Genomic DNA, 26,823 nt, shown 5'->3' on the forward strand with positions numbered 1-26,823 from the left:
GCAGAGAGCTCCGTGGATCTGGCTGTTTACTCCTCCGCGCTTGCCCATTGAATGTCTCGCGTCTCTGCGCTCGGCCCGCTACTCCAATAGGCCGGGCGAACGAGCACGTGAAGCGACAGGCTCTTTTAGTAGTAATAGTAATAGTGGTAAAGGAAATATCAGCTGACGGAGTCGACTCCTCCCACAGAGGCTGTAAAGAATCGGTAATAGCTCAGCTTTATCAGGGACATCACTGGGGGAACGAGGAGACCCTCATAAATCAGTATGTTATATGTAGTGTCCCATAACACTCTACCGATACATAACGCGGTCGCTAAAATGTTAACACTGGACACATGACTAGCACGAAACTACTTCAGGCCTAAAATAAACGTTTGATCTTCATGTATGTGGTTTTAAAAGAGTGTCTGAGCGTGCAGATTGGAATTGGAGAAGCTCGGGGGATTAGTGATGAGTAGATTAGAAAGAGAACTTAGGGGTATTCATCAGCCGGTGATGATTAGCTAACGAACAGCCAACTAATTTATACCAAATTAGGAATGGAAATTCGGAGACTTTGCAATAATTATCCATGAAGAGTCCTTAGACTGTTGGATGGCCTAACGATGCGTACATAGGTCTTCGATTTTATAAGAGGTTTTAACCACAGTTGCTGCATCTAGGCATGGGCCACGTTGTACAAAAAACATGACATAAAGTCCATGGCAACATGCACTAAAGGCGCGAAGACTTAGTGGAAACTGGTGTAGTGTTGCTTTGTAGTAAATATACACCGAGCGTAAGTACGCCCCAAAACTCACACAACTACGTGACAGTAACTTTTATTTGCCTTCTACACTGGCTGCCATCGTACATGTAGTTACATGGACGTCATGTTAACGCTTCGCATCCGCTATGAAGCATTTTTCGTGCAGGTCAACACAATATTTCTAAAATATAGCCGATGTGGCGCTAAAGCATAATATTGTTTGTGTGTGTGTGTGTGTGAACCTCTGCCAACTACATGCATTTAGTCAGCCATATATGGGTCTAACATTTTCCCAGATCTTCGATCTGTAAAAAAGTATCACGATTCATGCAGTGAGAAGACCAATTGCACGTCAACAATTGTTCATTTATTACAAACTTGTCAGTTTCAGCTTTATGTGAAGGCCCAGGTACATATGGCTGGACCCAGATACATGCTTCATGTGTGTTGATGCAGAGTATCGTGTCGGGCTGATCACGTGTCCACGAGTGATCGTCACATCGATGAATTATGAAAGAAAAAATAAAGTAAAGAGCGGATGTGTGTTTGCTTTACACGGACAGAGCAGTTGATGAACAGGCAGTGTGATGATAGGCAGTCCCGGTGAGAGCTATTAGCATAGAGGAACAGGTTGCCCGTTAACACTGTCGTGATGCGTCCTCACACCAGTTCGCATAAATTACACCCAGTGATTTACCTTAGCAAAGATGTTATAAATTGTTATACCGCGGATGGTAATGGTTTCTCCCCGCGTTCTCTCCGGTTTCCTCTCATCATAATGCTGACCGCAGTTGTATAAGTGAAATATTCTTCTGCGTAAAACACAAATCAAGTAAATTAATACTGTTACATAACTGATAAAGGAATACCATAGGCGTTGCCGTTGATTGTTGTATGCTATTGCATATTTCCTGCACGTTGTGATACGATACATTGATCACAAGGAGGGTTGTGTTAATAGAATATTTACCCCGTTGTATATAGTACTCGCGTATAGGCCGGAGGATGGGTGATTCTCCCAGCTGTTGCCCCACCCACCTATAGGAGCATATGGCCCAGCATCCCACAGGCGTCCTCACACATGCATAGTTCATGCGTATCAGTGCGCCTGGATTGCGCATTCTTAGCTACAGATAAGTCACCATACACTAAGTCAGTTTAATAAAGCTGTGATGACTGCGGTCATCTTGATAAGAAACGAGCCTGACGCTAGAACGGTTTCACCAGCTTGCTGGTATAGCAGGTTAACTGTTTTGATTCGAAAATCATCTGGTAGAGAATAATAACTTGTCTTAAATTAGATTACTGAGAAAGAATTTCTCCGGATTTAATATCTTTTTCTCCATTTTCGCTTTAAAATGTGACAACAGATCATTGGCTGGATTTGATTTGGGAGGCATTGAATAGAACCACCCTAATGCGGCACTGCAGAAATGCACATGTTTGAGGGATATCTTTCACCAGTATTTTCGCACGAATCGTTCGCCTATGTTGAAGGGTGGCACAACTTTACATACATCAGCTTGTCATGGCCCAGTCTTAACTCGTCTCCAAGGCTCCACGCGCGCTCAATGGATTTCTACCGTTACATTGATTAATAGAGTTGCTGACAGCGCATGTCCGGTCCGCTGTGAGTCACAGACCCCTGTCCGTTATTCCTGAATGAACAAGTCGCCCTAGAGGCAATGTCTTCGTCGATTCATAGATTTCATACAGTATGAAGGAGTTGACTGCGTTCGGATTGCTCAAGAAGATTAATTGTCCCTCATTGTTCTGAAATCAAATTTGAAAGGAAAAATGGTTAATTATCATGCTGCATTTTTTAGTGTACATACATGTGGAATTAACATGATACATGCTCTTTGCTTTGGATAGTTTCTCTGTTATAACATATCTGTTACTAGTACTTGTATACTACTTTTATTTGATTATTTGATTTGATTAGTTTTTTACGCCGTACTCAAGAATATTTCACTTATACGACGGCGGCCAGCATTATGGTGGGAGGAAACCGTGCAGAGCCCTGGGGAAACTACTTTTATTAATAAAGTTGGCACTAACATGTGGCGTTATGCGTTAGTCGTAAACGGTCAGCTGACGATGTAGAGCAGTTTTGCAGACAATTTAAGTTGTTGCCTGCATCGTTCCCACCCATCAGGCGCAGTGCACATGGGAATTTTAACTGGAATTGGAAAGCCAGATAACGGGTAATAACTATAGAGCTGTTAGGCCGATTTACTGCAGTGAGGTCGTCTTTAGGAGTTTGACACAGCGGACGTATAAACAACAACTCAAAGGGGGTAATATAGCACGACCACATGCAGAGTGATAAATTAGGAAGTTTTCACGGTTCCCCCGACATATTACCAGATAAGTCATTCGACACTGACCTTTCCTAAGTAAGCACATGTCGAAAGAAAAAGTCCAGAAGGGAAAAAAATCACACATATCTGTACTGCCACACACTCAAGCCTCTCTTCTCTCTGTCTAGCAACATTGTCTCTGAGTTAACTAGGCAAAAAAAGGGAAAAGCTTAATTGCCATCTAAACCAACACTTGAAACCGATGTATCTTGTTGAGGTGACATCTGACCCTTGCTTAACACGTGCACGGTGTAGTCAGATAAAAACGTCACCAGCCTCCAGGTCTATTTGTCTTTCTCTTGGGATAACCAGTCGCCGTCACAGCCTTAGCGATATCGTCGTGTAAATCTAGAAATGGACCACTTATTAAGTCGGATTCTCCCAAACCCAAACGGGAGCTTGTGTTTCTCTCTTTTAACGAAAACCATATTTTAATTGGCAAAGGGAGAATGGTTAGACTAAAGTCAGAGCGACGGGAAACGACAAGCACTGCCCACTGGGCTCTAGCTTTATTTTTCCATCTCGGGAATCAACAGGACATTAACTATAGGAAGGTAACGGATATATATATATATATATATATATATATATATATATATATATATATATATATATATATATATATATATATATATATATATATATATATATACATACGTATGTGTGTGGGTGTAAAACCAACAGGCCAGATTTAGCGATTTAACGTTCGGAATTAACATGTTTTACGTTTGTGGCGTAGAGATACGGTCAAGGTCATATTGGGTTAACTTAACTACATACATAACTGGTTGCTTGCTAGATACATGGAAAATCTCCCTGCAGGGATCACATCATGCCTAGTGAGTGAGTGAGTGCTTGGGGTTTAACGTCGTACTCAACAATTTTTCAGTCATATGACGACGAAGGAATCATTAGGGTGCATGTACGTGTAATGTGTCTCCTTGTTGCAGGACGGATTTCCACCGCTTTTTTATTTAGTGCTGCTTCACTGAGACGACTTACCGAAGGCAAGTAAGCCGCCCCGCCCAAGCCATTATACTGATACGGGTCAACCAGTCATTGCACTATCCCCTTCATGCTGAACGCAAGCGAGGAAGTTACAACTTCCTCTTTTAAAGTCTTAGGTGTGACTCGATCAAGGATTGATCCTGGATCTACCGGTCCCGAAGCGGACTCATACCTAGTGACTTGCTGCTGAAAATACAACAAATAATATAACATGAGTTATCTAGTAAGTGGGGGTAAAACAGATTAAAACGGTCACATTCATTTTATTCTAACTTGCCTGGTGAAATCAACCTCTAATAAGGAATTCTAACGAGGGCAAGCAAGGGGGCACCATGCTACAGAAACCGGAAAAACGACATCGTGTCACACGTACCCCACACGCACATAGATGGTATTGGTAACTATTTTATTGAAAATATGGTCTTTCGTTAATTATAAGCACCGTGCATGTGTTTGTGGATGTAAACTGCGGTGTCAATCGTACAAGAGAGGGCAGAGCCAGATATTACTTATTTACATGTATTTTATTTATTTGATTGTTTTATGCCGGGTTCAAAATATTTTTCTTGTACAACTGTGGCCAGGATTTTGATGGGAGAAACCCACGACCATCCGCAAGTTGCTGGACGGTCGTATGGCCGAGAGGCAGCCAGCATGAACTCACGGCGACCGCAATTGGTGAGAGGCTCCTGCAACCGCAGTTAGATATTGAAATGTATTACTATAAAGTGTAATGCGTGCCTGTTTGATGGCAATGGGTTTATGGCTTAGATGTCTCCCTGTTATCCTGTAATAGGACCCCAAATGGGTGACAATGTCCGTGTTTTGCAATCTGTTTATGACTACTATGTAGGTCACCTTTACTGTTACAATTGTCATGGTCTTACCCGCTACATGTACACATATGCTACAGCTATTAATCTCTTACAGGTAATAAATAATGTTGACTGAGTTAGTCGCAAATCTAGTCCGGGGAGACGATGTCTTCCATGTCAGGGTAAATCGAGAGGCATCGCCATTTGAATCGTGGAACCGAATTCTGTTATACTTGCGCACTAAAAAGGATCGAGATACAGAAAGTTCCCCAATCTGCGGCATCAGTAGAATACCGTTACTCACAAATAAGGGACCTTTATCGTCAATCGTGATCAGTAAATTGAGAGGGGAGAGTAATTACGTTGTTTTGTTTTCATTTTAAGTACCACATCAGAGCTAAGCCTATTACCACCGCTCAGTACTTTCATCTCAACTTGCGGGTATACAGTCTTGTACTTGGAAGCTTAAAACCATGAAGTATGTATACAGCCGTTACAGAGGGGTTTTGGTTAATTACCCAAATGGCGGGCGAAACGGAAGTTGATGGGGACAACCGGTCGCTGGTTGGTTAATGAACGTAAGAGTTCAGATGATAGTCTGTTTAATACAGTGTTCACAGGATTAATTAATGAATGAGTGTATCTGATTTAGGTGATTAACGTGTTTGGGGGTGACTTTTCTGAAAACCTTTACCAGTGAGTGAGCAAATATAGGCTTGTGGCGACCGCCTGAAACGCACCAGTAACATTGTGAACTTGTATAGATAAGGCACACATGTGGCCTAGGCCTGCGTCAGGTGTCTGACGTTCCTACTCATCTAAAGCCACAGATTCACGAGCCTCTCACCAATGCGGTCGGTGTGAGTTCAATTCCAGCTTATGCCGCATGGCTTCCTCTTTGGTCGTACGTGGGAAGGTTCTCCGGCAACCTGGGGACGGTCGTGAGTTTCTTCGAGCACTGGCTGTTTCCTCCCACCATAATGCTGGCCACCGTCCTACAAGTGAAATAGTCTTGAGTGCGGCGTAAAACACTGCACTAATTAAATTTTAAAAAAAAATAAAGCCCCAGACCAACCAGTGAAACCTGAATTTGAGTCTGCGGCCTCCTTGATCAGTTAGCCGATCAGAATACTTGCTGCACTTGCGCTCTAAACAGGATCGAGATACAGAGCGGTTTACACTCTTCTCCAATCAGGGAGGAGAATACCGTCATTCACAAACAGGGAATGTTTATCGTCAATCGAGAGCAGTAAATGGAGAAAGGAAAGTAATTGCGTTGTTTTGTTTTCATTTCAAGATCCATATCAGAGTTAAGCCTATTCAGTACTTTCAGCTCACCAGTAGCTATAATATACTGGTTCCAGTTTTCAAGATATCTTTTGTTAGTTATTACTACCAAGCCGTTGTATATCTATTTACATTTGTAAGGACATAATCCTAGAACCAGCATTCGAAAATTCAAAAGAATATTGATCAGATACGGCGAGAAAAAACCCTAGGCCAATGAGCCAGTCAATGCTCTATGAAGATGTCGGTCATCTTTATGTGCTTATGTCCTTACAAATTAACGTGCCGTCCGACGGTTATTCTTTATACATGTACGCATGAGGTCCGTGTCGTTTTTTTCCATACAGTGCTCAGAAAACTTCACTCTTCTGAAAGCAGTATGTTTTGAGGTCAAAGGTCAATTATTATTAAACGCAAAAGTCGAGAATTTGTTTCCCATATATGTAAGAAGGCGGTCAGTTTTATTTGCAGAGGAAATCAGAGGCACCAGTGGTATAAACAACAAACCATCGAAAGCTGACCAGTTATTTAGTAAATATCACACAGTTTCAGGAAGCTGCTCAATCAGTCCATGAAATTCTAAATCAGAACGCTGTTTTAGTCTGGGTCTGCGCAAAAAGCAATGCGGAGATTGCATGCATTCATTAGAAATGGAAACAGCAAACAAAGGGCAAAGTGCAAGATTCAAGTCGGGTCGTCTGTGAAGATGTTGTGTGAGAAGATGAGTCACCGAGATCTAAAGATTCATTTTACAATGGTTAGGGAAAAAAGCACTTGAGACGGAAAGAAAAAGGACCTGAACGAACAGCAAAAGTGAAAACTGAGCGCGCATGCTTTCCGCGGAGGGTGATATCAAGCAACTTCTAACGTTTGTATTCCATCATGCCAAGGGCTATCACCTTATCGCACGCACCAGCTTTTGCTTGAATCTGCAGCATAGGTTTACCATGACGAGACCAAGCCTCCCTGCTCTCCTTTGTCCATGCTGGTCGGGAAGGCGCGAGCCCTGCAGCACACGCCAGACAAACCCTGTACTCCATGGTCCTCCACGCAATCAACTCACTCGTCGATGTCCGGATACTCACAGCTCGATCACTGTTGTGGAGATCAATACAAATTAATATGCCCGATGCAGGATAGGATGTTGACCATGACGTTAGATTTTAACATTACAGACGATGAGAGAAACGCGTCAGTATATGATAAACTTTTCCCACCCTTGTATTCCGTTCTGTATAACCAAATCCGACTCTTACATTGCCAAATGTGGCCTAAATGTTTCACAAGGTAACAGCCGCTGGATAGGCCATTGTAAGTTACAAATTGCTGGTAGGAAAACCATCGCTCTCAACTTCACAACGTCATGTGAGCAGAGTATGTATATAAAATTGAGCTGATATGCTCGGTTCACAATCTGGGAAATCTACATTAATTGCTACGTTTCTGTATGCTGGCAAAATTTACATTACATGCATTCACACGATTCTGTGAGCAAACAAAGTTTCAGAGGACAGGTGTTATAGATACTACCGCACAGGGACTACGATCATTTTTGAATATTGTGCCAATAACTTAGGATCAAATAGCGGTATCACCAAGATTCCGCAGTTTTGGTGACGATCGAAATTTTCATCACGTTTTGGGTTGACGGAGCTTTCACTTTCATGAAAGTAAACAGATTTATTTTCACAAAGTCAAAACGTACATACATATGGAAATCAATTAAAGATAGAAAAGATGTGGATTGTCCATTTCGTTGGATAATCTGTGTTTTAACTGACCAATCTTTTGAAGGATTGTGCGATTCAAACTGGAAACTATTAAACATACATGGCGTAACTTTTTTATGTGAACTCCTTATATCGAGACACCGCTAGATGGTCATGTAAAATGTCAGGGTGGCCATCTAAACGAAGACAGTAGGGTCAAGATCTGTGTTAGGGTGGGCCATGACGGATAAAAACAATTGTCCCGTGGGGTGTCATCTGTGTGCTGTCAACCGTGTGCTGTCATCGTTCACTCCTGTTACCATTCGATGTCAACATGCTGGCCTCATGCGCATGTGTTCGACATAGGTCAACGATGACACGTGGGCCTCAGTGTTCCAGCTTTAACTGGGTTACAGAATGGGAAGGGGACGGAGTGTTGTTGTAAACATCGATGGTGGAGAGCCCGAATCCCTGACGACAAGCCTGTTTTAATAACACTGTTATCCATCAGAATAGGGATGGTCACTCATGATCAGCATTGCATGGCGTTTGAGTTGCCTATCTTGTGCCGTTTCCTGTTTACAAACTAACATTGCAAAACTGTATACTACAACAGCGCAGGCCAAAAACTACTGACATGAAGATGGAATTTTGTGGAGTTAGCTTTCCTCGAGGAATCATCGAAGTATAGAATTTGCGTCCGTAACATCTGATTCAAATCACTGAAAGCAAATTAATGGACAAGACTATCTCTCCAGGATCAATCCTCTAGAGGACTTAATTTTAAAGAAATGTACCATTTGATTTGTGTTTCGGATGCATTGATGCGGGTCGCTATGGGAGGATTCATGTGGCGTGTTTAGGCAGAGCGTTATACAAATTCTAATGAAATGAAAATTATAGCGGAATTTTAGAATTTTGTGAGGTTCCCTGGAGAGCGACAGGCGCGCTCAACTGAAATTACTCTCAAAATAACTATGAGGAAATTCCTGCCGCAGAAAATGATTTATCTGCCCCGAGAATCTGCAGGTTGAGGGAAGCCCAAACGGATTACAGGCGGCGCAATGGCAAACTGTTGATTGTTTCCTGTCCAATAGATCTGTATCGGCCTCTGTTCAAGTCCGGACCGCTCTGCCACGAGCAACACATGCAGCAACCGCAATTTCAAATTAATAGCCAATGCCATTTTTCTGTTGCGCCAGACAAAAGCAACAAGATGTATGAGCATGTATCCGAATGGGGCTTATTGTAGACGAGTGACTCATCCAATATTCTCGGGAACCTTTTAGGTTAATTCATTGATCTTTTTGCATGTAGTGGCGCCAAGAGGTCTCTAAATGGTCGCCCTTTTTCTTGACCGTCCACACGAACCGTGCAGTCCCGGAAATGGTGGGTGATCAGGACTCATAAGGTCAAGTTAGCATCAAACGGGAAGTGTTCCAATGTAAAGCCAATGTGGACACTGCATGCTTAAAAGGAAACACTTGTTTCTTCTGTGCAATTATTTCATGCCAATTCAGTTTTTGTCATGGGTTATTATATTTGAAAAAAATCCGTAATGCAGAAAACGAGTTTAGAGTTGATCATATTTGTCTATGTATATGGGATTCAAAGAAACCCCTTCCGTCATCAGCGTATCATGCACCTTATAAAGGATTCCCACAGATTTTATCCCATGAGATTCATTTATACATTGCTGGAGGGTCGACCCTAGGAATTCGCCACAACCCCGTGTATACATGTTCAACGCTGGATTGGCAGGCGCTTTCAGTGTTAAAGGAGGTTGGTCAGACGGTCAGGCAGACCAGGTGTGCTGGCTTGTACTGGCTTGCTCGGATTCAGTGCATACTTGGTGTCTTTTACACATACATGTATACCTGTTATCATATTATTTTGTACAAATGAAATATTTATGGAACTAAAGAAGGCAACATTATGTTTAGAACTTAGCCGAGGTGTGAGAGGGTGTATGGATGAGAGAAGGGAAAGAGAATAGAGATTTCTTTGGATAATTTTAGAAAATATTTATAATAAGAATATATAATTGGTTTTGCCAAAATTTCCAGCAGTGAGCGATGAGGCCCAACATCGGACATGGAATCACACATATTCGCATGTTATTAAATGCTTTTGGGTCATCTACAAGACATTGATTCCATTTTCACCAAAAGTTTTAAAAAATAACAATGTGAAGGTATAACAAATTATAACGAATGTTCCAAATTCCAAAGAGGACCAGTGTGTGAGCACGAATGTATATTGAGTATATACTGGTACAGAATTCAGGCATGCATGTACCAAACTGTGAAGTTGAGGGTATCTACATCTAGCCTCTGTTCCACGCACGCTGTATTCCGCCAGTTTTTGCCTCAAACCAGGAGGTCTACAGCTGACGTAGTAACTGGTAGTGACTCATACGCCCACTCATACCTGCTGCTGATTGCAATCCCTAATTCATCAGATATTCCTTTGTATAATTCTATATGAAGGTGGGACCTAATCTTCACTGTGGGCCTACTACCCTCTGTGTACCTGATATACTAGGCAGGGTGCTGCTTATCGCACCATTACGTTTGTAATATGTAAATTGGGCGCGCATGAGAGAAAATGTCCGTATTGGCGTATTAACATATGGTTCTTTGGCGATATGCAAACAAATAAATCTGTAGAATTATGCGTGTAAAACCGGTAGTGGGTATGACTCAGCCTAGAGCCCAGCCCCCTGGGAGCTCACAGGTATATCGATCTGAAGGTGATGTGATGTATATCGGCAAGGTATGACCGTGCTCCGGCTCCCAGGCAAAACGTGGGGGAAAGGAGGGGTTAGTGGGGCTATGTGCTCTGGGAAATCTGGCCTATCGCGCATAGTCATAACGGCCGCAAGTTACAACATAGGTCTCGCTGTTTTTGTTCTATACTACATTTTATCAGAGATAAAATAATCATGAATCACTGCATGCAACTGAGAGATGCCTCATGAAAACTTGTGCACCATCATTCTAGCGATAGGAGAGAAGGGTATACCAACCAGCTGGAAACTATAAAGTCATTGTACATGACGCATGTTTTTTGTTTTTAGATTTCAGATATCACTGATATTCACTACTTCAAAATTTGTTCATATCTGTATGAGTTTGCATATACCAACATGCATACTCCCAGATCCACACACCCTGGTGGATTGCGCATATTGCTTGTATATCAGGCCTATAACTAGTGCTATAATTACTAAAGGGTTCCTGCTGATGGTACTTAGTTCAGTACAGTCTGTACATATACATGACCCAGCCGCTCGATCAATTCGTCACTGACGAACCATGGCCTTATCACGGACGAGAAGGAAGTATCCGCGGGTTACATTCCTAAACTGTGTATACGTCAAAGGTGCATGCCTCTTGCCAAACGTTTTTTCTACGCCAATACGTCAGTGCAAAGGGCGTTAACTCATCTGCGCCTGCAGGAATTCCACATCCAAAGGCATCTACGGTTAATAGAATAAACAGTCTTGTGTGTGTTCACAGTGTCACCGACTGAGTTCCGTTTCTCCGACACCCCCACCAGAGACAGCCTTAGAAATTACACTTACGGTGAGGGAAAACCATCACGTCTAACAGTGAGAATGTGGAATCTCACAAAGGGCTTATTTGGTTTGAAACCGAATATAAAATTGCGAAGCGCTTGGTCACTTTACAAGAGTTAACGTCTGTCAGGTGCATCAGTCACAAGCACAGCATCGGAATGCCTCATATAAACAAACACAGTAGGTCCATATAAACATGATGTTTATTGAGGCACCTTGGATATTATGACATGCACGTATGCGTTGTCCGCATCTGACATATTTGTGGAAATCCGAACAGTCTACCTGCATTACAAACCAACAGATACTATTCAAAGAACATAAAAGAAATACAGAAAGATTCTATAATAATTCTGTTAAAAATCTGTTTTTTGTACTTCAAGTTAATGTGCTTGTTTGCTTTGATATGGGGTCACTTTTCACATTCTTTCGGACATATCATATCGACACATGTATAGTGTTGCTTGACTGTAATACCATGTTACCATGTTAACAGCACAGGTGACACCCAAAACAGGTCATAGTATGCCGATCCCGAGTTAGTCAGATATATAACCTTTAGTGATAACCAACGCCCATGGATCAGCTTGGCCAAAAAACACAATAATAGTAAGTTCGAGTATTGAAGTCATTATGGTGTGAAATCTAGATATATTTTGTTGTAGCCATCGCCACTTACAGAATCTTTTATACACCGATTTGATTTTTTCGGATATACAGCAATAGGATTCTACCCAGCTTAATTGTCGATGAAATCTGTTATCGTTGACACGATGAACAAAATATTTATACAGCCCATTTTCTCATAGACACACAGAGCATCTGGCGTCAGAGTTTAATCTCACCGGTTATCTGGCGTCAGAGTTTAATCACACCGGTTATCTGGCGTCAGAATTAAATCACACAGGGCATCTGGCGTCAGAGTTTGATCACACAGGGCATCTGATGTCAGAGTTTAATCACACCGGGCATCTGGCGTCAGAGTTTAATCACACCGGTTATCTAGTGTCAGAGTTAAATCACACAGGGCATCAGGCGTCAGAGTTTGATCACACAGGGCATCTGGCGTCAAAGTTTGATCACACAAGGCATCAGGCGTCAGAGTTAAATCACAGAGGGCATCAGGCGTCAGAGTTTGATCACACAGGGCATCAGGCGTCAGAGTTTGATCACACCGGTTATCTGGCGTCAGAGTTTAATCACACAGGGCATCAGGCGTCAGAGTTTAATCACACCGGTTATCTGGCGTCAGAGTTTAATCACACCGGTTATCTGGCGTCAGAGTTTGATCACACAGGGCATCTGGCGTCAGAGTTAAATCACACAGGGCATCTGGCGTCAGAGTTTGATCACACAGGGCATCTGATGTCAGAGTTTAATCACACCGGTTATCTAGCGTCAGAGTTTAATCACACAGGGCATCAGGCGTCAGAGTTTGATCACACAGGGCATCTGGCGTCAGAGTTTGATCACACAAGGCATCAGGCGTCAAAGTTAAATCACAGAGGGCATCAGGCGTCAGAGTTTGATCACACAAGGCATCAGGCGTCAGAGTTTAATCACACCGGTTATCTGGCGTCAGAGTTTAATCACACCGGTTATCTGGCGTCAGAGTTTGATCACACAGGGCATCTGGCGTCAGAGTTAAATCACACAGGGCATCTGGCGTCAGAGTTTGATCACACAGGGCATCTGATGTCAGAGTTTAATCACACCGGTTATCTAGCGTCAGAGTTTAATCACACAGGGCATCAGGCGTCAGAGTTTGATCACACAGGGCATCTGGCGTCAGAGTTTGATCACACAAGGCATCAGGCGTCAAAGTTAAATCACAGAGGGCATCAGGCGTCAGAGTTTGATCACACAGGGCATCAGGCGTCAGAGTTAAATCACACCGGTTATCTGGCGTCAGAGTTTAATCACACAGGGCATCAGGCGTCAGAGTTTAATCACACCGGTTATCTGGCGTCAGAGTTTAATCACACCGGTTATCTGGCGTCAGAGTTTAATCACACAGGGCATCTGGCGCCAGAGTTTAACCACACAGGGCATCTGGCGTCAGAGTTAAATCACACAGGGCATCTGGCGTCAGAGTTAAATCACACCGGTTATCTGGCGTCAGAGTTTAATCACACCGGTTATCTGGCGTCAGAGTTTAATCACACCGAGCATCTGGCGTCAGAGCTTAATCATACCGGTTATCTGTCGTCAGAGTTTAATCACACCGGTTATCTGTCGTCAGAGTTTAATCACACCGGTTATCTGGCTTCAGAGTTTAATCACACAGGGCATCTGGTGTCAGAGTTTGATCACACAGGGCATCTGGCGTCAGAGTAGCCCATGTGGTTAAGCCCAAGTAATTCCCACATGGGATTCTTGTCTTTTTCCACACATATAGCCCATGTGGTTAAGCCCATGTAAATCTCAAATCAGGCCCTTGTCCTTTTCTACACATATAGCCCATGTGGTTAAGCCCAAGTAATTCCCACATGGCATTCTTTTCTTTTTCCACACATATAGCCAATGTGGTTAAGCCCATGTAAATCTCAAATCAGACCCTTGTCCTTTTCCACACATATAGCCCATGTGGTTAAGCCCAAGTAATTCCCAAAATCAGGCCCTTGTCCTTTTCCACACATGTAGTCCATGTGGTTAAGCCCAAGTAATTCCCAAATCAGGCCCTTGTCCTTTTCCACACATGTAGCCCATGTGGTTAAGCCCAAGTAATTCCCAAATCAGACCCTTGTCCTTTTTCACACATATAGCCCATTTGGTTAAGCCCAAGTATTTCCCAAATCAGACCCTTGTCTTTTTTCACACATGTAGCCCATGTGGTTAAGCCCAAGTAATTCCGACATGGGATTCTTATCTTTTTCCACACATATAGCCCATGTGGTTAAGCCCAAGTAAATCCCAAATTAGGCCCTTGTCCTGTTCCACACATGTAGCCCACGTGGTTAAGCCCATGTAATTCCCAAATCAGGCCCTTGTCCTTTTCCACACGCCCATTTGGTTAAGCCCAAGTAATTCCCACATGGCATTCTTTTCGTTTTCCACACATATAGCCCATGTGGTTAAGCCCATGTAAATCCCAAATCAGGCCCTTGTCCTTTTCCACACATATTGCTCATGTGGTTAAGCCCATGTAATGCCCAAATCCACACACATAACACATTATATATCGCTAACTTCTTCGAGGTTTCTTCAACACTGCAGGAAAACGTTGAAGAAACATTATTCGTATTAATGTACAAAGTGCTAACTGAAGCAATTGTTTTTAAAACACAATCTTAATCCTTAATTTTCTGATTTTAATACGACTCATTGACATATGTGATATACTGCACAATCTTGATTTTTGACCAGAAAATATTAAAAAACTGATACTGATGTACCATATGTGAAATAAATGATATGCTGATATGCCTTTACTAAACAAGGGACTTCATGGTTAATTTTTTCACATTGCATGTGACCGAAAGGTCAGTAGATTTCCGAGAGTTATTAGGATTGTCTCCATCTATGTGTAATTTACACATATTTTCTTTGCATTACAGTAAAAAGTAGGTACCATCCAGGTATACACGTAGGGGCCTACTTGTGCAGAGATGCGCGTATATGTGGATAACTGCAAAGTGTGAGTATCATTTTTCCAAAAGTCTGCTAGAGCGGAGGATAAAAATGGTAATAACTTAAGTGTAGATAACTATATATATGTAGCAACAAATGGTACAAATGTACTTTTCACTGATACACTGACATCTGGGCCTGGACAGGAAACCCTGGCGACTGATAAGCGGGCCGCACATGGGATGGTTCCCTCCGACCCTTTTGGGACCCAGTTAGAGCAATAAAAACTTGATTTACTGGCCCATGTAAGACCAATAGAGAACCCACATGGGCCCCATCACGATACTCTGATAATGCCCATATTGGTCCCATGTACAATATACCACATTATAAGGGGCCCATGTATTGCCAGTGTACATGCCACATGGGTTCCATGTTGAAGATCTTATCATACCCATCCTGGCCCGATGTAAGGCGCCAATGCGTGGCCGATGTTGTTCCTATATGGGTCCCATGTCTTAACCTTGATCACGTCCATATTGACCCCAGGTGCAAAATGACTCGGGACCGTATAAAGGCTCCATATACGCTCACACATTGGTCCCATATCGGGCCGATCACCACTTGCAGCACCTTAACATCGCTGCAGAGTATCATAACAACGCGATAGATTACGATACTCCAGTAATGTGTCATATATGGGGATTCATAAGATTCTATGTATGGTCCATCTCAGTAAACGAGGATATGTAACTCAAGTTTTCGTAACTTTCATTGTGTAAAATCATGTTATCCAAGCAACGGTATTTACGAAAGAGATAATAAGCGGGGACGACGGGTGGATAACCTTATGGGAATGTTGCATCTCCTTCACTAGCATGTTCTGAATTTATAAACTGTGTTCTGTTTGAAACATATACATGCGGACTGTTCCAGAACGCAATTGTAGACTAATTAAAGTGTAACTACCATGACAACGTATGATTTTAGCATTTGTCTCCATGGTAGTTACAATCAATTTAACCTGTAAATGCTTTGTGGAACAGTATATTTAGGTTGATAATTTTAAAAGAAAAGACAAACCCAGATGTTAGTCAGGATCGAGTGACGCTACATCGTGTTTCATGTTGCTCTAACATGGCGAATCACAAGGCCCCTCAGAATTTCAGATTGAAAGACCACTTTAGATCTGATCCCAATCATCTTCTTAAGTAATTAAACTTCTATTATTAGTTATATTTCCTTTTAAGATAATATTTATAATTTCTCCATTACAAATATATTCACCGTGGCGTTTACACAAATCCATAGTACATGGATTTCTACAGCTGAGCCTCTACCACGTTGATGAGATCAAAGTGTTCTTCGTAACGCCATACATGGGCTTGATAAAAACCGTTATATGTGGGATAACTCTCCATTCTTAGCTCTAAAAAGTAACATAAGTTACATAACAGGAAAGGAGAGACAAGTACACCTAAATGCACTGGTAAAAGCTAATTTACACGTGACATTTCTTCTATCTAGTCTCGAACAAGCAATTAGTGGCTACTCTTTAATTCATTGTTCACGGGGCCTTGGTTACAACAGGTGGTCGATGGAGCGCTCTTGTGTTCATGAAGTTAGCACGAAGACAACGTGGCTATCGGTGGGAGAGTTCTCCAACATTCAACATTGCAACATTCCGATGACTTTCAAACAACAATTAAACAAATAAAAATAAAATGAAAGCGCAGACTTGTTGGTTGAATGTTAACAATGACTCATTTATTCACCGAAATTAAATCTATTTTCTATTGAAAACTTCAAACAAGAAATTCTTAAATAAAATGTTGCCTTATGTGACTTCACCACTGTCTTTACTACTCAGTAAATGCGGTTCAAACAAGCTAAATGAATGCAAAAATTGCCTGAAATACATAAAACTACAATCTTGGCATGTGAAATGAATTCTGTGTTATTGCCACATATAATCTGCCAGGTATAAATTGACAATCATATTCAATGTTTCATAACAATACCAAAAAAAAAATAATGACAAACTAAAGAGATTTCTTGGGTAGTTCTTCGTCAATACTGCTGGCGTTTCCAAAAAAAGGTGTGTGCTCCAAAATCCTGTTAGGGACTTGCGGAAAATCTCAACCAGAAGAACACACAAACCCCACCGGAATTTGGTGAAGACCCAGTCGGAACACGGGAAAAACAAAGACCTCACGGAAATCTGGTGAAAATCTTTGCACAAGATCGACAGCCAATTCAGCTAAGGTCCGAATATTTTGCTCGAGATCTATTTGTTATCGGCAGGGTTTTCCTCATTGGCAGACGCTGGTTTCCTCTCTATGTTGATGACCCTCTCGGAGGATGGTGGAGCGCCTCTGATCCTCGCCTGGACGTCTAAATACCCGTCCTCAGTGAGTTCACACGTCAATGTGTCCGGGTCCACGTCCTGAAATAAATTACAAGGGAAGAAAATGAGTTTGGATAAAGATGATTTGACAATAAAGATGATTTGACACTTGGATGGTCAGATGGGCATAATGACAATGGGGGGTGCTGGTATCATACAACTTAAAAAGGAAGCATGACGGGCCACCATACAGAGACTTGATACACGATTAACTTTACTTATTTATTTATGCACTAGTGTTTTACGCCATACTATATCATTTATGCGACGGCGGTCACATTGTGCTGTGAGGAAACCGGGCAAACCCTTAGGAAACCCACGTGCATTCGCAGGTTGATGTCAGAACTTCCCACGTACGGCCGGAGAGGAAGCCAGCGTAGCAGGGTGTGAAGTGGCCTTTTGCTTAACACATTGAATAGTATGTCCACTTACGCCAATTTAGGATAAGTTTGGACAACTTCCTTTTCCTGTAACACTGTAGAATATGAAAGTAAAGTGAGATTAACCTAGACAATGTGGCAGGATTTTCTACCTACTTCACAGATCTGTCGCACTGTGTGGGACATCACTTGGGACAGTGGCTTGGAATTGTGTATATTTCAGGTTACAGAGATGTGTCAGTGTGTTGTAATTGAGTAACTCGGAAATCCTGTAGACATACATTTCGATGCCTGTCTGTTATCTTCGGCTACATTATTATGACATTATCTCATATTTTGGTAATTGTGACAATTTACATGCGTTTATTTTCTGACTGGTGTTGTACGCCATAGCCAAGAATACATGCCCTAAGACATACCTCTGGGAGCTGAATGATCCGTGTGAACTGACCGCTGACCGAGCCGTGCTCGTCTAGTCTCTCTTCAACGCGCCCACTGATGACCAGTTTCTCATCTACGATCTTCACCTGAAGATCCTCCGGGGAGTAAGACTGCACATTCAGGCGGACGTCAAACGTTTTGTCATCGTAGTTTACCTAGTGGGAGGAAAAGAGTGGCGGTAATGATAAACGATAACGGGGACATATTCCGTAAAGAGTTGTCTCCCTTGATTTGCTTTGCTTATTTGCTGTAACAGGCCTACACTGTGCTTGACGGAGTGTGCCTGTCTCTATAGGGAAAATTTGCTAAATTCAAAGGAAAAAATTATTTTACTGAAAATAATTTATTGCTAAAATATATTGCTAAAATTTGTGCTACTGGTTCGGATGCACTTTTAGTTTCGGAAGTTAGATATATTACGTATTAAAAATAAACTGAAATAATGAACACTGTATACACAACGGGTGAGAAAATGTAGTAAATTATAGATAAAACAAACAATGAATGATTTTGCGTCAGAACGATGAAAATTTAGTATGGCAACATAAATTACACACATTATGTATCTGTACGTTAAATTAATTAATTTATTTCAGGTTACCGAATGGAGGAAACCACGTTTATTTAGCTTTCGCTCTGTACTGGCATACCCAGAATAGCCTCCATACCTGTAACTCTGGTGTCTTGTTGCTGATTTCTCCGGACCTTGATCGTTGTGTGTATCTGGGAAACAATGCCGAATTCATCGCCCTCCACATGTCGTCAAACTCCCGCTCCATGCGGTCCAGTGATCGGATAGCATGGGGGAATCCCCACCAGCTCCGCCACGGATTTATAGACTGCTCGAACCTGGGCCGGCGGATCTGGAGGTCCCCGCGGCTGGCCATCCAACGACGGGGACACCAGGACGACCTCATCCCGTGACATAACCTGGGGAAGGCGTGCCGAAAAAACATCCTCGCTTATAGTATAGTTTAAATATCTGTAAAACAAAAATGAATGTGAGTATATGTAGACAGTATGTGTCTACACTTTGCATACACGCACCTGTGAAGTATGGTACAAATCTTGATAGAACTTTCCAGATCTTTCCAGTAAACACCTTTCCACATTTTGCCGCGTTAGCGAAATGTTTACCAGAACATAAACGCCAGTCTCGGTTTATGCAATAGGTCATTGACCGGGAAGCTGTTGACCTATATAACGCCTGTTTCGGCATTTACAGGTCAAATCATCTGAACTTCGAATCCAGATGATTCGATACAACCTGTGCAGATACAATAAATAATAACATGTAAAGGATAAAAGAAATATACTGAATTTTTTTTATTAGCCTATATATACCAATAAATATTGCATGCTCTAGATATCCCTGGTTTAGGAGCTTCAGAGTTCTTGGCGCCTTTAACGCTCACTTTATAATGTATGCATTTGGATCTCTTTATGAAATCCATCAGACGGAAGAAAAAGACAAGCAGTTACAAACTTGGAACTTTGTCACAAATGCAAAATTGCGACAATGTTTTTAAACTAGTGTTATGATAGATGTAGCATATACCAAAACCCGTTTTACAGAACAGTTGAGATTCGATTTTCAAAGCAATACCTAAGTTGATTGTGACTACCACGGCGACATGAAGATGCAAAATACAGTGACGTTGCGTCAGATTTTACTATTCGTATGCCACATGTATGAGAACTACAGCCTTCCGCCGGTATAAACTGGCATCTAAGGTGCTAGTCCTGTATTTATTTGTTTACTTGTTTGATAGGTGTGTTATGCTGTATTTAGAAATATATACAACAGTATAATACTCACGTAGAGTGGGCCTTCTCAAAATATACTTTGGTGCCGTACGCACTTTTTCATGAAACATAGATGAATATAGGCCAAAGACACTATGGAAGTTAAGGCTGTCTATCATGCATTCAAACCCAAATCCCCTAAATTGAAGTAATTTTACACTTACCAGGTATCTAAGGCTGTGTAAATGTTCAGTGGGTTCCACCTGCTTATATACACCTCCGCGGTGTCCTTACAACGCAGTGAACAGGGTCTCGAATGGCTGATGTAAACATGATGACCGCTTTTATCATCCCGCAAGGCTCAACGAAAGTACGAGATCGTTCCAACAGCTGGGGATTCCCCAGGGGAATTCCATTATTGCGCTGTTGAATTGTGAGAGTTATCTCCCCTTCAATACACACCAGCAAAAACCGTTGATCTTCCAGATCTCTTTCACACGTGTTGTTTGTGCGTGATTTGTTTCTCTCTTTTGCCTCCTCTTTGAGTGATACGTGTGTTAAGAAAACTGGTTCATGGGAGTGAAAAATATCAGCATGTATATGTGACACGTGTTACTTTGTACAGAAAGTTCGATGCTGAGCTTGAACCCACAATCACGAACACATCGCGTACGTAGTTGTAAATAGAATTACATCACCTGAAAAAAGTTACAGGGAGTCCATTTGGACTATCTACGCATTCTAATAAATATAGCGAGCCGTATTATAGGTGAGTAAGGATTTGCATATAACTGTGTGCATAAATGTATTATAACTTATATAAATCAGGCGACATTGTGTGTTAATCTTGTGTACCTAATCTTTGACCAGTCGACTTATAACCGTACACAGCCGGAATTCCACTTGAATAAACTAGATAGCCTACGAGGTTTAGCCAGTATACAGCTCAGTGAGCCATAGCACTGTCAAAAAGCATCGTTTAAAAGTACTGTTTTGGAAGAAAATGATGTAAATATTCAAAGAAGAATGCATGTAGGCTATATTCATTTTAACATTGAATACAAAACTAAAACCATCAGATATCATCACATTTCTTATTCAAAACTGAGGGCATGGTTGTCCCACCTCCGACATCACGCAGCAAACAGAATCCATCGTAATATGAAACTTTCTTATATTAGCCACGTTCTTATGGACAGCCTGCAGAGATCGACAAACACAACAAAATCAAGATATCAAACTTTTATTTATCCATTTATATGTTACAACTCCTGTCATTGTTCTTCCATATTACATAACTGTAGCTCAACATGCAGGACAACATGTAGCTCAACATGTAGCTCAACATGTAGACAACATGTAGCCCATAATGTAGACAACATGTAGCTCAACATGTAGACAACATGTAGCTCAACATGTAGACAACATGTAGCTCAATATGTAGACAACATGTAGCTCAACATGTAGACAACATGTAGCTCACTCAACATGTAGACAACATGTAGACAACATGTAGCTCAACATGTAGCTCAACATGTCGACAATATGTAGCTCAACATGTAGACATGCAGACAACATGTGGACAACATGTAGCTCATCATGTAGACAAGATGTAGCTCAACATGTAGACAACATGTAAACAACATGTAGACAACATGTAAACAACATGTAGCTCAACATGTAGCTCAACATGTAGACAACATGTAGCTCATCATGTAGACAACATGTATTCAAGACCGTTTCATGAATACAGCGAAAATGACACAGAGTTTCCCGGAAAATTGTCGCTGTACTCATACATTTACCCAGTAATGGTTTTTCCGTGCTGCTACAACTCAAAGATTTCATTGACTCTATATTGGATATCAATCTGTCAATTCTACCTAGTGCATGGACTGCCTTCAACCTACATTATTTAAGCACAGGTCGGCAAGTTATGTGACAAATCTAATAGTTAACTGTTCTGTTCTAATTACCAAGTGATGGATGAATACTCATTTATAGGAACAAGACTTGTTATCTTGCTGTTCCGCCACGACATTATATCTGTTCCGTTTACCGTTTCCCTCTGGGTATTTTTTAAGATCTTATGCATTCCTTTGCAGTTTCCTACAATTCAACTTCATATCCTGTTCATTCCTCAACAGAGTTTCCCACAATGCGATTTCAACTTATCCATTATAGGCAGAACTTTCAACAATGTAACTTTATATCTTACTTATTTAATTGATCAGCGTCTTGCGCTGTACTCAAGAATATTTTACTTATTAAGAAAGTAAAATAAGGTGGGAACAAACTGAGCCGTGTCCCGGGAAAATCCACGACCATCCGAAGGCTGCTGACAGACCACCCTACGTACGACCGGAGAAGTAGCCAGCATGAGCTCGACTTGAACTCACAGCGACCGCAATGATGAGAAGTCCCTGAGTTATTGTGGTGCGCTACAGCACGCTTACCACCACTCTGTCATTGTCATACAATTTATCTTTACATCCCGTTACAACAATGCATCTTCATATCTTTAATATTGGTTTATAAGTGTCCCGCATTGTATCTTTAAAGTCTTATGTATTGGTTACAGAGTTTCAGTCAGTGTATCTTGTTTTCCACAAAGCATTTTTTAAAATGATTTATGTATTTGTTACAGCTTCTCATAATGTACCTTTTATCTTATCTATTTACAAAGCAGCATGTAATTATCAGTTACAAAGGTTTACACAATGCATCAGCATAATCTTATCTATTCTGTTAAAGAATTTTCATACCGGTAACGTATCTTTATATCGTATGTATTATAATAGCAGTTTCCCAACAATGCATATTTGCTACGTATTCTGGCAGCGTTTTCCAACAATGCATATTTGCTACGTATTCTGGCAGCGTTTCCCAACAATGCATATTTGCTACGTATTCTGGCAGCGTTTCCCAACAATGCATATTTGCTATGTATTCTGGCAGCATTTCTCAACAACGCATATTTGTGATGTATTCTGGCAGCGATTCCCAACAATGCATAATTGCTATGCATTTTGGCAGCGTTTCCCAACAATGCATATTTGTGATGTATTCTGGCAGCGTTTCCCAACAATGCATATTTGCTACGTTTTTGTCAGCGTTTCCCACAATGCATATTTACTATGTATTCTGTCAGCGTTTCCCACAGTGCATATTTGCTTTTTATTCTGAGTGTTTCCCAACAATGCATATTTGCTACGTTTTTGTCAGCGTTTCCCACAATGCATATTTACTATGTATTCTGTCAGCGTTTCCCACAATGCATATTTGCCATTTATTCTGAGTGTTTCCCACAATGCATATTTGCTATTTATTCTGTCGGCGTTTCCCAATATGTTTTTTGGTATTTTATTGTAATAATGCATACTTGCTATGTCTTTTGTTAGCGTTTCCCACAATGCATATTTGCTATGCATTCTGTCAATGTTTCCCACAATGCATATTTGCTATTTGTTCTGTCGGCGTTTCCCAATATGTCTTTTGGTATTTTATTGTAATAAAAATATTGTAATATTTTATTGTAATAACACAGTTTCCCACAATGCATCTTTATATGCTATTTATTAGTTACAAATTTTTCCCACAGTGCATCTCTATATGTTGTCTATTCCGTTACAGAATTTCCCACAATGCATCTAATTGTGTTGTCTGTTCCGTTTAAGAATTTCCCACAGTGCATCACTATGTGTTGTCCTTTCTGTTACAGAATTTCCCACAATGCATCTCTGTGTGTTCTCTATTCCGTTACAGAAATTCCCACAATGCATCTATGTGTGTTGTCTGTTCTGTTACACAATTTCCCACAATGCATCTCTATGTGTTGTTTATTCCGTTACAGAATTTCCCTCAACGCACCTCTATGCGTTGTCCATTCCGTTTCAGAATTTCAGATTTAGTGCAGCGGTTAACAGCTTAGTGAATACAAATCCCTGAGAATTAGCTGCAAACTCCACAAACCTACAATAACCAATGCATCGTAGAGAAAGTAATCATTTTATATCCTGTTTCGCATCTCTATTAGCTCTTTGATCTATCAGCTGTTCAGATCACACATCAGGACAGAAACCACAAAGAGATCGCCAATTCCGTATTCATCTGAAAAAAGGGGAAATGTATGATTAATTTATTTACTTGATTTGATATACAATGGCTTTCAGTTATATGTCTTTTGTTTGCATAGTGACGTTTACTTTCTGAATCTCTCATATATATCCTTCTCATTAAAAGGTATGTCTGCAGCCATGAAATTAGCAACTTAGAATTGTACAGCTCTCCACCTTAAGTGCAAATTTGTACATCATCATTCTGTACAGTTGAAAATCTTCTTGGCGATGCCATTAAGTTTCTAAGTGTTATGAAAAAACATTTTCAAATCATTTTCTCAAAAAAAAAAATGTGGTCACCGTATATTAGCTCGCTAATATGATAATATTAGTTTGACAGCTGACAACAGTTATTGTTGCTTTAGAAATTTATCTTCATTTTTTCATTAATAAAATTATTCCAAACAGACAGATATTTTTGTGAAAAATTTGTCGATGGTTCTAATTTAAAGACCTCTGCCGAGATATAGGTACGCGTATAATTTGCCTTTATAATTAACAACATTATAACTTATAACAAGGGATATCCTGGACTGTCTCAATCTCCGGGCGCGATCGCTCAATGGCTGCCCAAAAATAACCAATCTATGCCGAATATTTTTCTTAATGAACATACATACCACCCCTATGCCAGCGAGCACAGGACGACCCCCGAGTGCTGTACAGGAAGTAGGGTCGCACAGGACCCCCAGCCAGAGACGGGCAATCACTGCCGGGTTCTACGGCAGAGAGAAACCCGCAGGTGCCCTCACATCCGCCTCTGGTCTCGTGCACGCTGAATCGGAATGGTGCCTCTCTGAAATATACAGACCAGTTGTCACGTGTATATCATATACAGACCAGATGTAACGTGTATATCATATACAGGCCAGATGTAACGTGTATATCATACACAGATCAGATGTAACGTGTATATTATATACAGACCAGATGTAACGTGTATATCATATACAGACCAGATGTAACGTGTATATCATACACAACTTTTTTTATTAGTATTTAAAGCTTATTATTTAAAGCTATATTAAATGATGGCGGTCAGGTTTACCGGCTGGTGTATTTCTACATCTTACTTTGCTTCGGCTGGTGTGTTTCTATGCCAATTTGCTTGGGCTGGTGTGTTTTTACACCTCATTCTTGTTTGACTCGTGTGTTTTTACACCTCTCTTTGGTTCGGCTGATGTGTTTTTACATACACCTTTCTGGTTCGGCTAGTGTGTCTTTACACCTCAGCCTGGTTCGGTCAGTGTGTTTTTACACCTCACTCTGGTTCGGTTGGTGTGGTTTTACACCTCAATCTGGTTCGGTTGGTGTGGTTTTACACCTCAATCTGGTTCAGTTGGTGTGTTTTTACACCTCAATCTGGTTCGGTTGGTTTGTTTTTACACACATCCTTCGGCTACAACTTTATAACTTTATAATTTATAAGGTGTGTTAGGTACACAATGAAGAGCTGAAGTGTACACCAGGCAGTTAGTTTTCTTTATACATGTACTCATAAACAAAATACAAAGAGCTTCGCCTAAAGATCAAGAGTGTCATTGCATATTTTATCGTTACGGTTATCTCAAGAGGCACCTACCCAGCCACGTCCAGTAAATCCAGCTTCTCGTGGTCAGGGGCCTGGTATGAGGAGCATATCAGTCGATCACGTGACATCCACGAGATCACCGTAGACTTTTGGCCGTTAAAGACGAAACAAGCTTGTCTAAGACCACTGGAATAAACCTCGATTTTTACCTGAAAAAATTATATCAAGCAAAAGAGAGATGAATTACAGCAGGTAAGAATTCTCATGTTGTGTTTTAAACACCATTAAGTTAACTGCACTGCAGTCGTATAAAGGCTAGAGGGTCGTCTGGTAGAGATGGGAGATTTGGACCAGTGTGTCATGTCAGGTGTCTTCCACATGGCGATTCAGTGAGGCAGCATGGCAAATATATTAGCATTGCACGAGACTGACATGATACAAACAAGCAGACATCTGGGCGACTATCAGGCCTTCGAACAGTGAGGTCGCGTGTTCGAATCCAGTTCTTGCCGATTTCAGTGTGCCGCTAAGTCAGGTGGCTTGTCAAGTGCCTGTCGAAGCTGGGCAAACCGGGCCGACGTTATATAAGTGAAAAATTCTTGATTAACTATGAAATAAACATATATTATAATTAAATAGCCTTTACACTGGCTAAACTATGGGAGCCGGTTGAGGACATCTCGCATCATCTCCTCATTTCCGCGGATCGCGGCTCGTAGGAAGCGGCAAATCGTGCGCAAATGATACCCGCGGGGACGAGGAAGGTACCGTTCGCGCTTCCATACTAAACTGAGTCAGCGGGTGAAATCACAGAGTTAGCATAACTGAGAATACATCGACTTTGCCTTTACCTGGAGGATGTTGCGGTTCTCCCAATTGGCGGGGATATCAGCGTTAGCATAAGGGAGTGGGCTGGACATCAGCTTAGCGTTCACATCAGCCATGTTGATGGAGTTTGGTACGGTAAGATCGGCATAGGGACCGTCTCCAACTCCAGCCACTGATTTCACCACAATATGCCAGGCGCAGCTCTCACCTAAAACGGGACAATCAGACTAATACACTGGACTAGCCCTATAGACCAAACATTCCTTGGGAATGGCGCTTCGGGTCCAAGCTG

General features: G+C 41.4%; 3 protein-coding genes across 3 annotated transcripts; 1 reads left to right on the forward strand and 2 right to left on the reverse strand.

The window, feature by feature from the left end:
- The first annotated feature begins 12,455 nt into the window (after positions 1–12,455).
- LOC135465521 (sarcoplasmic reticulum histidine-rich calcium-binding protein-like) lies at positions 12,456–13,847 on the forward strand. The gene has a single exon (XM_064742760.1). The coding sequence runs from the start codon at positions 12,456–12,458 to the stop codon at positions 13,845–13,847; it is 1,392 nt and encodes a 463-aa protein (XP_064598830.1).
- Positions 13,848–16,825: 2,978 nt separating this feature from the next.
- On the reverse strand, positions 16,826–20,413 carry LOC135465709 (protein lethal(2)essential for life-like). Its single transcript, XM_064743024.1, has 4 exons — positions 20,279–20,413; positions 18,977–19,290; positions 18,287–18,463; positions 16,826–17,526 (listed from the first exon to the last, which is right to left on the reverse strand). The coding sequence occupies exons 2-4, from the start codon at positions 19,262–19,264 to the stop codon at positions 17,368–17,370; spliced, it is 624 nt and encodes a 207-aa protein (XP_064599094.1). The 5' UTR covers positions 19,265–19,290; positions 20,279–20,413; the 3' UTR covers positions 16,826–17,367.
- Positions 20,414–23,966: 3,553 nt separating this feature from the next.
- On the reverse strand, positions 23,967–26,823 carry LOC135465393 (uncharacterized). The gene is made up of 4 exons (XM_064742619.1): positions 26,555–26,823; positions 25,755–25,912; positions 24,793–24,968; positions 23,967–24,164 (listed from the first exon to the last, which is right to left on the reverse strand). The coding sequence occupies exons 1-4, from the start codon at positions 26,645–26,647 to the stop codon at positions 24,103–24,105; spliced, it is 489 nt and encodes a 162-aa protein (XP_064598689.1). The 5' UTR covers positions 26,648–26,823; the 3' UTR covers positions 23,967–24,102.

The sequence above is a fragment of the Liolophura sinensis genome, chromosome 5, assembly GCF_032854445.1.
Source record: "Liolophura sinensis isolate JHLJ2023 chromosome 5, CUHK_Ljap_v2, whole genome shotgun sequence".
In the NCBI taxonomy this organism is placed as follows: Eukaryota; Metazoa; Mollusca; class Polyplacophora; order Chitonida; family Chitonidae; genus Liolophura; species Liolophura sinensis.

Coding starts and splice junctions, on each gene's coding strand:
- LOC135465709 (XM_064743024.1), bottom strand. CDS start 19,264: ATGTTTTTTCGGCACGCCTTCCCCAGGTTATGTCACGGGATGAGGTCG. Junction 18,464..18,976: donor ACAAGACACCAGAGTTACAG/GTATGGAGGCTA, acceptor TCCTCCCACTAG/GTAAACTACGATGACAAAAC. Junction 17,527..18,286: donor GGATCATTCAGCTCCCAGAG/GTATGTCTTAGG, acceptor AATTTATTTCAG/GACGTGGACCCGGACACATT.
- LOC135465393 (XM_064742619.1), bottom strand. CDS start 26,647: ATGGCTGATGTGAACGCTAAGCTGATGTCCAGCCCACTCCCTTATGCT. Junction 25,913..26,554: donor AGAACCGCAACATCCTCCAG/GTAAAGGCAAAG, acceptor TAATTTTTTCAG/GTAAAAATCGAGGTTTATTC. Junction 24,165..24,792: donor TGCTCGCTGGCATAGGGGTG/GTATGTATGTTC, acceptor CCCTTTTTTCAG/ATGAATACGGAATTGGCGAT.
- LOC135465521 (XM_064742760.1), top strand. CDS start 12,456: ATGTCAGAGTTTAATCACACCGGGCATCTGGCGTCAGAGTTTAATCAC.